General features: G+C 46.9%; 1 protein-coding gene across 2 annotated transcripts in view; it reads right to left on the reverse strand.

The window, feature by feature from the left end:
* The window catches only part of LOC138265535 (arylacetamide deacetylase-like), a 219,544-nt gene that overhangs the window by 68,209 nt on the left and 137,545 nt on the right, over positions 1-13,790 (reverse strand). For both annotated transcript variants that reach the window (XM_069213339.1, XM_069213340.1), the window contains exon 4: positions 81-252. In XM_069213339.1, coding sequence (XP_069069440.1) covers positions 81-252 — 172 coding nt within the window. The remainder of the gene's footprint in view (positions 1-80; positions 253-13,790) is intronic.

Here is a 13,790-nt window from a genome sequence, read left to right on the forward strand (position 1 = left end):
AAGAAAGCCGATTTCTAAAAATATTAACATTATTATTACATAAAATATATATATTTATAAACCTAAGAAGAATGCTCTACCTGCTGTGTCACAGCTGCAGCCAAGTTCCCACCAGCACTGTCCCCAGACACACATATTCTGCCGGGGTCAACATTGTACTGATCAACAACTTCTTTCTGTAGGAAAAACTTTGCTGCGGCATATGCATCTTCAAACGCTGCTGGAAATGGATGAGCAGGTGCTAATCTGTAGCTAGGAGAACAAAAACATATATTATAAAATAATCTCTGTAAAAAGGTAAATGTTGCTGCAGTCTTCTGGTGGTTATTTATACGAAAACCTATATAATGAAATGTATTACAGACATTCTAATGGAATTCACTGAAATTATTTCCCTTGAATCTAAAAACGTTACTATGGGTCAGATATACTAACAATGTTAACAATCACAAACACTCTAATTTACAATTGTTAACATGTTTTTCCTATGTATGAATCCAATTTTTTAAATCAGACATGTTTTTCTGACTCCTAAGATGAGACTCTGAAAGGACGTTACTTCCAAACACCTAATCAGTATCTTAAATATTAATGTTTTACGGTTGAAAACCTCTTGCACAATGTTGAAAATGTATCACCTCCTCAATAGGGTGGTAATGCATTTGCAAAAAGGAAAGGGGTCCACTTGAGATCCCTTTCTATTTGTAAATTTAAAAACCACTTTCAAAAACCAAATACTTTTTTAACACAGCCCCTTTTTCTTTATGATAATTGTGTTGCCTTTAAAAAAAAGTTTTCTTTATTTAAAAAAATCACAGACATAGGTGGTCATTCTGACCCTGGCGGTCTTTGACCGCCAGGGCGGAGGACCGCGGGAGCACCGCCGACAGGCCGGCGGTGCTCCAATGGGGATTCCGACCGCGGCGGTAAAGCCGCGGTCGGACCGGCACCACTGGCGGGGTCCCGCCAGTGTACCGCGGCCCCATTGAATCCTCCGCGGTGGCGCAGCTTGCTGCACCGCCGCGGGGATTCCGACCCCCCCTACCGCCATCCAGATCCCGGCGGTCGGACCGCCGAGATCCGGATGGCGGTAGGGGGGGGTCGCGGGGCCCCTGGGGGCCCCTGCAGTGCCCATGCCACTGGCATGGGCATTGCAGGGGCCCCCGTAAGAGGGCCCCTACATGTATTTCACTGTCTGCTGCGCAGACAGTGAAATACGCGACGGGTGCAACTGCACCCGTCGCACAGCTTCCACTCCGCCGGCTCGATTCCGAGCCGGCTTCATCGTGGAAGCCTCTTTCCCGCTGGGCTGGCTGGCGGTCTGAAGGCGACCGCCCGCCAGCCCAGCGGGAAAGTCAGAATTACCGCCGCAGTCTTTCGACCGCGGAACGGTAACCTGACGGCGGGACTTTGGCGGGCGGCCTCCGCCGCCCGCCAAGGTCAGAATGAGGGCCATAGTGTTCTGCTGCCCCTAGAAGGCAACTATCTCTGTGATGGCTTCTATTCGTAATGAGTTATAAGTTGTGACCTACTTCATTAATATTCAGGATGTAAGTGGGACATGTGAGCTCATATGATTCTGATTTTAGGAAACCACCAATTAATACATCGATTAGTTTTTAACAGTTTTTACTTCTTTCAAAAATATTGTCCGTACTTTGTGACCTGTATTTTGCAACCAGATATTTCTACTTCTGTCTCTAGATTTTATAAACAAATGTTGATATTCCTAAACTTGTGCTAAGGACACATTTCCTGCTTCAGCTTCTACTCAGTGCTGACTTAACACAATAATTACATAATTCAGTAAAATATTTTCCCCTTGCCTTTTTAGCTTATGGGACAACTGCTGTGTTTCAGGGACAGTTTTGGATATGAGTGGCAAGAAAGGGGGATGGGAGATGTTAGGGGCCTTCATCATAATGTTCAGGGTGTCAAACCTCATAAATATGTACAGTGGACCCCACTAAAAGTGAGGTGTAGTTGTATCCCAAGTGTGGGAATATGATTGGTAAAACGAAATGTGCATGGAAATGAACCCAGAATTAGGAACTGTCGGGTTTGCATCATTGGAGCCCCGTAGGCTCTCTACGTTGAAGGTTTGCTCAGATGCTCCAGAGGGAGTTGTGGTAATTTGGAGGAAGGACATTACACTGCCCCTCTGCCCACCCTAATCAGGGTGGATAGTGTAATGTATTTTTTCTGCCCATTGTCTACAGGAAAAGCCTGAGTGTGAGGCACAGAGAAAAACAATAATGACCCCCAAACTCTGTGGGGGTGGGCGTCATTAGTTTTTTGTTTTTCCGTAAAAGCTCCAACTTTTTAAGTTTGTTTTAGAAAAACAGAAACATGTCAAAGGGTTGGTGGGCTGCCATCAAACGAAACAGAGTCTGGTGGTAAAAACTTTTGTACGTTGAAAGGAACCATTGTGACCGCAGATTCTTTCAATGCTCAGGTATAAAGCAGGGTTGGCGGTCTTCTCTAAATTGGATGGATGGTATACCTTCAGGATGATGGAACTAATGTCCTCTGCCACCTTGGCACATGGATGGTACACTGTCCTTTCATCAAATCAGGTCCTACATGTGGTGTTAGACCCACATATTAGTCTCCGTTCAAGGGCCAAAAGCTTGTGATGCCCTGGTGTTACCAGCTAGAATTGTCCACTTTCTATTGAGGTGGGGTTAAGATTTACAGAGAATAAGCAATAGTCATGAAGGAAGGGGAAAGAAACAAAAATCAGGGAAAAAGAGGCTTATCACTTTGCGGTCTAGGTTATGAGCTGGGCCAGACTAGTAACAACTGAGATCTGAAGGATAAGAATGGTAACAACTTTTGGAAAGTAACCTGTAGTCAGAGGTTGAATTCACGGATGGGTCTTTTTGAGCCAACCATAGGAGGAGTTGTTCTCTTATATGCTTGTAAATGTTTTTTAACATAATGTGCAACATTTACCTTGTAACGATGAGTGTATGTGCCATAAGGCTATACAGCCATAGTATATGGTGTGGAAACTTTAAGTCATGGCATGGAATGATAAATGTCACCCGTACTTATAGTGCTATCCACTATTGCAGGGGTCTTCAAATTGTGGTGCACACTCCACAGGACTCTGTGGCTGCATTCCCAGGGTTCCCAAATGCCTCAGCAAGTACTTGCAAATGAAGATGGCCTGGAAGTGCGACCTTCTTAATTTGGTGTGTTTCCAAGCTGGCTTCATTCAGATGCAGGTGTTTAGGAGGCAGGCGGGTCTTTGCCAAATGGCCTCACAAATGAGCTATACACGATCTTTTGGAAAAGGTTAGTCCGCAAACTCTCAACTCTTCTTAATAACATGCTTAGGGAATTCACAGTTGCTGCCTCATTTAGAACTGGAACTTCAGTAGTATTCCCTAAACCAAAAACAATCAAGACCAGGTACACATCCTATCAGCCAATTAGTCTTCTTATTTTGGATTGTAAAATATTCACATAAATCCATGCTAATAAGCTGGAAGACCTGGCCCGATGTATAGCAAAGGAGAAGCACACTGGACTTATTCTAGTTTGCCTATTGGCTGCCAGTACTCTCCATGGGACATATTTATACTCTGTTTGAGCTGAAATTGCGTCACTTCTTTACACTATTTCAGCGCAAACTTCATATTTAAATTCTGGCACTAGAGCCATCTAGCATCAAATTATTGGAGTTGAAATAATTTTTTGCCTGTGGAAAACTACTTGCGTCAATGAGATGCAAGGTTGCCGTTTCCGGGCAAAAAATGACTCTAAGGCCCTAGCGCCTTAGCGCCTTATTTATCTTCCCATGCAAATATGGTGCACGGGTGGGAGGCGGGCCTAAATAATGGCGCTAAGCTTGCTTAGCGCCATTATTTAACACCTGGGTCAGAACAGGCGTTAGGGGACTTGTGGGCCCATTTCTATTGTGGAACACCATGGAATGAGTCCACAAGTGCCCTCCCAGGCCCCTGAGACACCGTCACCCACATCAGAGGGACAGCAGAGGATGGGGTACTCCATCCCAGGTACATACAGGTAAGTAAAGGTAAGTACTTACATTTTTTGTTTAAAATGCCATAGGGGCCCAGAAATGGGCCCCCTATATGGCACTGGGTGCAATGGCCATGCCCAGGGGACCCTTGTCCCCTGTGCTGGTCATTGGAATGGTGGGCATGACTCCTGTCATGTATAAGACAGGAGTCATGTGGTATGGTAGGTTCAGCATCAAGAAATGACGCTAGGCTGGTTAGAGTCGTCATATTTGGCTTTAACCAGCCTAATGTCATTTTTTTATGCTAATCACCCTTCTCCCATTCCACCACCCCCACCCGGCTAACATGAATTTTTTTTGACACTAGCCCACCCTTTGCGCCGGATTGCACCATTCCATTAATATGGCGCCCGACTGGCGTCCTGGAATGGCACAAGCCAGTTCTATACTTTTTTACGCAAAACTGCGTTAGAGCAGTTTTGCGTCAAAAAGTATAAATATAGGCCTATATGTGTGATGTTATGGACTGTGCAAAAACAACAAAATCCCCGTGGTTCTTTTAGAGATGAACACAGAGTCTTCTACCCTGCTGAGCTGGATTTTGTTTTTTTTTCCACTCCTAGTTTTTTGAGTGGATTATGTGCTTTCCTTGCAAGTTCAACAGGTTGCTTCATCAGTTGCAGAAAGTGGCTTTTCAAGTCAGGTTTTGAAAGGCAAGGCCTGAGGCAATCTGAGAGTAGAGAGAGGCATCGAGAAGGGCTGTCTTGTCTCTCCTGCACTACTCGCCTTTTGTATATAGCCACTCATTAGGTCGATTAAGGACGAACCCAATATTTCTACTTTGGTTGGAGTTTGCATGATTCGGCTCTAGACTGATGAAGAAGCCCTCTGTCTATGCCGAGAGGTTGAAAATATGAGTTGGGCATTCAGCATTACTGGAGAATACTTAAGGGAGCCTGGATATAGTGCTAAAGCTTCAAAACTGCATCTAATACTTCTGAAGGGTAACAAAAATATGCTGCCAGAAAATATTGGAAGGAGACCCAAACCACTGGGGTATCTAGGGATTATGGTTAATATTCAGCTACAGGACCGTTATAAAAAACCATGAGACCCTTTAAGGAAAAATCCTTCAACTTAATAGCTATTGAGCATTCCCTCGGCTCGTGAGCATATATGTTTTGCCCCTTCTTCTATTTCCATGGCCAATTTCGAATACGTAGTCCCTTGTTTGTTTTTACACTTTTGGACACGCGCAAGCCAGAAGGAATCTCCTCCCGGCTCCTTGCGTCCTCTTAAAAGACTCTGACATCATCTGTATGTTACTATTGCGGGGCGCCGTTATGAGGGTAGGTCCAATACGCGGGACCAGAGACAAAACTGTAAGTTTACCATTCTTTCTCTTGTACTTATAATACCACTTTGTGAACTACCACAAGCCGAAATGAGCATGCTGCAACCCCTGTAACTTTATTAGAATTAGGTGAATTCACTGATCGCGTTTAGTTAAATCCTGTGGTTCTATGTTTTCTATATGTAGACTTCAGAGTGACTAGATTCTTGGTTTTTTCCTTGCTCTTGTTATTACTGCATTACACCTCAATGTCTGAGTGTCAACTCTATATTGACAGCTTTTTTTGTTAGCACATAATAATGGCTTGTTATATATCAATGATCACTTGTGGAATACCATGCATACCTTGCTGATGATTTTATTTATTGATTATGCACAGAGGTCTTTTGATTCTATAGAACGTGCGTTCCAAGGAGCCTGATCTCAATTTCGGGGATGGTAAGCCTTACTACCCGTGTGTATGTTTTGATGTTTGACCCACTACAGTCTCTGATTAAATTTTTACTCTTTATCTCTGTACTACCATACCTTGGTTTTCTCAGGCCTATGTATATGTAACTTTTGTCTTTTAGGGCGACCTGACTTGACCAGTTGACTTCAATGTAAGTGACTGCCATTAATCCTAAAGTTAGGGTGCTTAATATCTTTTGTTGACATTTGGAGAAGAAGTTTAATCTTTTTTGGTCCTGATGAAGCATCAATGGATCCGGCTGGACTGTTAGGACGTGAAACATGTTGGCCTTGATATAGAGGCACTATATGATTTATTGTCCCCAAGGTTCTGTTGTTTTGAGAGTCACTTGAGCATTGCACTCCTGTGTGACTCTCACCTATATTTTTTAAATCTTGGTCTTCATCCACCCTATACTGATTAAAATTATGATGTTCTGGCGTGATGAATAACCAATTTTAACACTTTTTTCTGTTCTCTCCAACCTTAATCTACCTTCGCCGTAGGTTATCACACTTAATTCAGCAGAACAGTACGGCATAAGAGCCCCCTTCGGGGAGCCCGCCAGGCGTTGCAGTGCCGGCCTGGTGAGGAGCATTGCCCGATGATGATGCTAGCCATCCATTGTGATGCTTGAGGGCCTTCGCTCCTGAGACCCCAGGTCCCCTAGGAAGTCAGAGTAGTTTGGAACAGTGTACTCTAATTTATAGGATCTATATGATATTCTTCATCAATAGGTACCTGAATAAGATTTAGATCTAAGGATCAAGATGATCCTCTTAATAAATTAGATTATAGAAGAAGAACCTGTTTTGAGACGAGGAAAATGAATATGAATTTCAACTTAGGCCAAAGTCATTAGAACATATTTTATGTACTTTGTATAATTGCACTTTAGTAGCCGAAGAATGAAAGGTCAAGGTTTGTGAATGTACATTATGTATTTTCAATTGTTTGATTAATGTAATGATATGTCGTACATAATTTTGTATTATACACAATAAAGGTATATAACATTACCTTGTACTTCTGTGAATAGACTTAGGCCCGTATTTATACTTTTTTTTGCGCCGCATTTGCGCCGCTAACTTGCAAAATGCAATTGTAATTTGTAAGTTTGCGCCGCTTTTGCATAAAAAATGACGCAAATGCGGCGCTAAAAAAATTATAAATATGGGCCTTATTTTTTCCATGGCGTGCAAATAAGAAAAGAAAGTGCAAGCACTGATCTTCTACCACCTGGTTGGATAGAACGGTCTTTTGAACAACCTATTTGTCTCCCTAGCACTGCGGAAGATCACTCTAGCCACAGTAGCACGTCTTGTCAAGGGTATGAAAAAGCTTGACTACATCATCCAGACACTGAAAAAACTGCATTGTCGCTACCTTCAGGCCTGTTTCATCTTTTAGAGCAGCTGTACATTCTACAAGACCATCACATAAAATACCTCTCAATGCTTTGCCAAGGAACTTTGCCACATCTGAAAAACACTGCCACAAGTGGGGTCGGGCCACAATCAGATGGCAGAAAAGATGAAAGAAAACGTAGAAAGAAAACGTAAAATCTGTGGCGGTCAACAAGGTTTAAGACATGCTGAATTCCTTCTCCTTGAGCCTTCTAGGAATAAACATGTCTAATGTCTGAAGCAATCTTCTCTGACAGCGGCTCGAGAGTTTGGAATTCACTACCGTTAACTGTTTCATACCCTGTCGAGGCTGATGATTGTGTCAACTCTTCTTTTAAGTAATTTGTAATCGTTTCTTTTTATCAGCATCTGTTCCTATCACTGTATCCTAGCACTTTTGTGTTTGCTAATTGGTAAAGCACTATAATGCCACGGGGCCACGTTTACACTTTAGAAAACTGCATAAATGTTTAAAATAAATGAGGAGGAAAAGTCAGGAGATAGGCTTCTCCATTTAGGGACCCAGGATCTGGATCGGTAGAAATAGCCCCATTGACATCAGGATGACTCTGCAGGAAGACACATACTCTCCGGTACGATTATTTCTTAACTATATCTTTGCCTGAACGTCACATATAACTTTATTAATCCATGGGCTCTTCTACTTGCCAGATTAGTTCACTCTAAATGAGTAGCAAAACATACATATGTATGCCTAAAACACACACGATTTTAAATGCCACACCATCTAAATTCAATCTGAATTTACACTGTTTTCTATTTATTTTCAAGTGAAGCACGATCATTTACTGCTACAAACATTACTGTTATAGTTAATTGAGAAAGGGGTTCAACCTTGTACTTACAGAATAGGGATAGATAGAAAGGGTAAACGTCATAAGAGAAAAAAGATATAGGTTTTCTACTTCTGATATTGGTTAAGATGTGCTGATAATATAAGAAATAGTTGCTCATAACAAGAATTAACCTCTTCCAACAAGCAACTTTGTGGGCTGATCTTTTGATCTCCACTTCTGGACTATCATTAGTTGGAATGCTAGCACCTAAATAAATCATATTCCTATATTTCCAAGCAAGATGTGTTTGGATAAAGTCAGCTTTATATTTCAATAAATCATCGTTATCTTTTCAAAAATAAAATTTTGCAGAACTTCAATTAAATATTCCTCCCCCCAACTCAACCGCCCACCCCTTTTAACACTGGCAGGGCTATCTCCAATTTTTCAAAATTAGTCAGTGTTAAGCTGCATCCTGGATATTTATGTCTATCACTGTCTCAAACCATGATTATTTGAAGAGTCTTAAGGAACGTCAATCCTCTATAGTCTCTGCCAGATTTGCTCAATAGCAGTTCCCTGCTTTTCAATAATTGTTTTTCATCTCCCACTAATGCAACAGTGATCTTCTTCATGCTCCATGCCCATGATAAGCAAAGTCTATTTTACCAATGTCTTTGTGAAAAAAAAGAAACATTTTCACTATTTCAAAAGAATGGATTGCTTTTCAGCCGGTAGAAGAAAATTGGTGAATGACTCTGGTCCCCTGGTAGCCCCACCAAACATCAGGCAGCCACCCGGAATGCTGGTTGGGGTTCTGATTATTTTTTTCATCTAAAAAATCTCTAACTGCCGGTGGGGTTTCATACTACACTTTCTTCAATTTCGGACATTCACAAATTATGTGTCTCATTGGTCTCAGTGGTCACAACCCCTCCAGCAGTGATGAGGTTACATCTTTTTTATGAAGTGTAGCCTATGAGGAGACCGGTGCCATCGAAGAACTAGTTTACTCAGCACTTCCATCCTTTGGACAGGCGTAATACCTTTATAGGTTTATTGCCTACCCTGTCACAATGTTCACCTGAAAATCCTTCACATAACTCTTGAAATCAACTTCCGACATAGATGGGAACCCAAAAGCGCCAAGGTCCTTGTTAGAAATGGGGTCTCTAGTTGGTAGTGGTTTGTACCCTGCTCAAGTAGGGACCCTCACTCTAGTCAGGGTAAGGGTGCCACACAGCCAAGATAACCCCTGCTCACTCCGTAGGTAGCTTGGCATGAGGAGTCCGGCTTATATCAGAGGCAATGTGTAAAGTATTTGTACACATGCACTCAGTAACACAGGGAAAACATTGCAAAAGGACTCTACACCAATTTAGAAAATAGACAATATTTATCTGAATAAAACAAGACCAAAATGACAAAGATCCAAAATACACAAGCAAAGATGCAAATGTTTAAAGATTATGGCCCTCATCACAACCCTGGTGGTCAGTGATAAAGCAGCAGTAATATTGCCAACAGGCTGGTGGTAAATACCAGCAAATTATGATCATGGCAGAAAGAGCTCAGACAGACAGCCAATTTACCACACCGACTGCCAGGGCGGAATTGCCAGGCACCACGGCGGTAGCCGCCAACAGCCAGGTGGAAGACAATGTTCTGCCCACTGTATTATGACACGCCAATCTGCCACCTTTTCCGGGGTGGTACCAACGACATCAAAAGCTTGGCGGAAACACTGCACAGAAGTGAAACGACTCACCATTGGAGACACAGGGAAGAACCATGCCGCCATAGAGCCCGAACTGCAGACCTTCCGAATGATCTTCTACGTCCTGCTCCACCACGAACACCAACAACGGCGAAGACGACCAAGGTGAGTACAGCCGCCTAGCACACCGGGGAGGGGTGGAAGGAAAAAGAAAGTGACACACACACACACAACACACACACCCCCCCACCATCACCCCCAACACCATACACACATACAGCAGCAGTAAGACAACATATTGACTCCGTACTCCTCAGGAATAATGCAAGGACCTCAAGAATACATGAAAGTGAGTGTAATAATATTAACAAAGTAGAAATTAGAAAATTCTATCTAGAAGTATATACATATGTACAAACAAGGGACAATGCCCAGTCCTCAATCTGCATGGGCCACAGGGCTACATTACAAAGTCCAAGGCCCCACTTGATTCCTGCAACACACTAGGAGAGAACACTGCAGGGGCATCAGTTCGAAAATACACAGGCACCTCACGGGGACGGGGAACAGGGAACAGGGCACCTCAGCCGGCAGATGGCACAATACCACTGGTCCTGGAGGGGGTAACATGCCCTGTGCTTGATCCTGGGTAGCGCAAGGCCACAGTCTCTCAAGTGGGTGACTTGCCCACTGCTTGGTCCTGGGGAGTGCAAGGCCACAGTCTCTCAAGTGGGTGACGTGCCCACTGGCTCTGGAGGGGGCAACATGCCCTGTGCTTGGTCCTTGGGAGTGCAAGGCCACAGTCTCTCAAGTGGGTGACGGGCCCACTGGCTCTGGAGGGGGCAACATGCCCTGTGCTTGGTCCTGGGGAGTGCAAGGCCACAGTCTCTCAAGTGGGTGCCAGGCCCACTGGTCCTGGAAGGGGCATCATGCCCTGTGATCTTCATCCTGGAGAGGCTGAGGTGAGTGGGTGCCCTACCCACTGGTTCTGGAGGGGGCATTGTGCCCTGGGATCTTCATCCTGGAGAGGATCGGGTGATTGGGTGCCATACCCACTGGTTCTGGAGGGGGCATCTGGCCCTGTGCTTCTGATCCTGGGGAGTGCAGGGTCACAGTCTCTCAGCTGGGTATCATACCCACAGGATTTGCATGCGGCAGGCCACACATCAGCCCATGGAGGCATGACTACAGACTGTCGGCGGAGACAGCTGCTCAGTGGTGGTGGTGCTGCTGCTGGTGGTGGTGGGGGAAGGCTTCAGCCCATCCCCTGCAGCCTCGGACATCTGCCCACTGCTGGTGGTGCTGCTTCTGCTGGTGGTGGTGAGGGGAGGCTTCAGCCCATCCCCTGTAGCCTTAGATGGCTGCCCACTGCTGGTGGTGGTGCTGCTGATGCTGGTGGGGGGAGGCTCCAGCCCATCCTCTGCAGCCTCGGACGGCTGCCCACTGCTGGTGGTGGTGGTGAGGGGAGGCTCCAGCCCATCCCCTGCAGCCTTGGACGGATGCCCACTGCTGGTGGTGGTGCTGCTGATGCAATTGGGGGGAGGCTCCAGCCCATCCCCTGCAGGCTCGGACGGCTGCCCACTGCTAGTGGTGGTGCTGCTGGTGGTGGGGGGGGGAGCTCCAGCCCATCTCCTGCAGCCTCGGACGGCTGCCCACTGCTGGTGGTGATGCTGGTGGGGGGAGGCTCCAGCCCATCCCCTGCAGCCTCGGATGGCTGACCACCATGGTTGGTGGTGGGGGCTCCGACTGCATCCCAGTACCAGGCCTCTTGTCCTTTCTGCCCGCTGGTACAGGCCCCTTGCCCTTCCTAGCAGCAGGTGGGGATTCCTCCTTTCCCTTCCTGGCAGCAGCTTGGAATTCCTCCTTCCCCTTCCCAGGAGGCAGCTGGGGGTGGCACCTTGCCCTTCCTGGCAGCAGCTGGGGGTGGCACCTTGCTCTTCCTGGCAGCAGCTGGGGGTGGCACCTTGACCTTCCTGGCAGCACTTTGGCCAGGCACCCTTTCCGTGTGGCTGGCTGGTGGCCTGGAGCCTTCGCCCCCACAGATGCTGTGCACACTACTAGGCCCATGAAGTGGGTGGCTGAGGTGCTTGCCTGGGTTTTACACACCCTGGCCAGATGTGAAGAATGGGGGGGTAGGGAAGAGGTAAATTGTGGAAAGGTAAAACTTCATTGGGGCAGGAAGAGGGAGAAGGTTTGGGCGTGGAGGAAGAGAGAGTGGTTGTAGGAGGTGTCTGTCTGCTGTGTTTGGGTGCAGGTGCATGGGCTGGATGCTGTAGTGAGGTGGATGGCTGTTGGGTGTCTGAGTGCTTGCATTTGTGTACCTTGGGAGGGGGGCACAGACACAGTGGGAGAGGACACAGGGGACGTGTGCATGGATGTTGGGGTGGTGAGGTGTGTGTTCTGATAGGTGTGCTGGTGATGGAGGTAGTAGATGAGGATGTTGTGCATGCAGGTGTGAGTGTAGACGCAACTGGGAGGGAGGTGGAGGACGAGGAAGAGGGGGCCACAGTGGAGGCAGTGGATGTTGATATGTATGCATATGGATGGTGTTTATGTGAGTGCCAGTGGGATGATGTGTGGTGCTGTGTTTGCCATGTCCACTCTTGTCTGCTGTCTTGTGTGACTGCTTGTCTGTCTGTGTGCTTAGGATAGGTTGGGGTTGAGGGGAATGGGATTGGGCAAAGGATGTTGGAGGGGGAAGGGTGGAAACAGGGACAATGGCTGCCATCAGAGAGGAGGCCAGAGCCTGGATTGCTCTTTGTTTGGCCACCAAGCCTGTGTGAATACCCTCCAGAAATGCATTGGTCTGTTGCATTTGTGCTGCCAGCCCCTGGATGGCATTCACAATGGTTGACTGCCCAACAGAGATGGATCTCCGGAGGTCAATAGCCTCCTCACACAGGGCAGCATCGCTCACTGGGGCAGGGCCTGAGGTGCCTGGGGCGAAGGAGATGCCCACCCTCCTGGGTGCGTAGCTGTGGGCAACTCGCTGAGGGGCTGCTGGGAGGGCAGTGCTGGTACAGGGATGGCAGCTGTGCCTGTAGCTGGGCACAGAGGTGTCCACCACCACCAGGGAGCTTCCATCGGAGGGGTTATCCATGTCCAAACTGTCCCTTCCAGTCCCAGCTGTGGTGCTCCCCTCACCCTCCGTCCCACCGTTGGCGGACTCTGCCTCTAGGGTCCTGTGGGATGCAGCTCCCTCTGTTGCTGGTGCCTCTGTTCCTCCGCCAGATGATGCTAATGTACATAAGGCAAGATGAAAAAACTAAAAGGGGGAGAGAGACAAGGGATACACTTGGTCAGTGGCTGCACCAATACCACTGTTGGCGTACATACCACCCTTACACACAGGGAGCAGTCCTACGCACTATGCAATGCACTACCAGTAACAATGCTAGTCACCACAGGATGGGGAGGGAGACATACAACCAACTGCAGAATACCTGGGACCCACACAGCCCTGCCCAGTAGTGGATGCCTACTAGCTAGGTTGGAGGATTTTCCCATTATAACCCTGGCCAATATGGGACCTACTCTGCCATGTCAGGCCTGGTCTAGTGGCACTCATAGATACATCCCCCACCTGGATACCACCCCACAATGCATAAGTTGTAATGATGGGTACTGTACTCACCCCCTTGTGGCTGCTGTAATGCCCTCAAGCGCCCATCCAGCTCCGGATAGGCCACTGCCAGAATGCGGGCCATCAGGGGGAGTCAGGGTTTGACGGGCACCCCTTCCTCATTGGGAGGCCATCCCCAGCTGGGCTTCCGCCATCTTCCATGCCCAGCGTCTCAGGTCCTCCCAACTTTTCTGACAGTGGGTGCTCCGCCTGCCGTAGACCCCCAGGGTCCGCATATCCTTGGCGATGTCACACCATATACCCTTCTTTTGATGGGAGCTGACCTGCAGAGGAAACATACACTGGGAAATGTATTAGTTAGACCATCCTGCCTGTTACACTCATGGCCCACCATAGCCCTTCCCATCCCCTTTCGCACAGACATGGCCCAACATACATGCTGCGCGCTACCCAGGGCCCATGCACCCCCCCACACAAGGACTTCACACACA

Source organism: Pleurodeles waltl, chromosome 11 (assembly GCF_031143425.1).
Source record: "Pleurodeles waltl isolate 20211129_DDA chromosome 11, aPleWal1.hap1.20221129, whole genome shotgun sequence".
Taxonomy (NCBI): Eukaryota; Metazoa; Chordata; class Amphibia; order Caudata; family Salamandridae; genus Pleurodeles; species Pleurodeles waltl.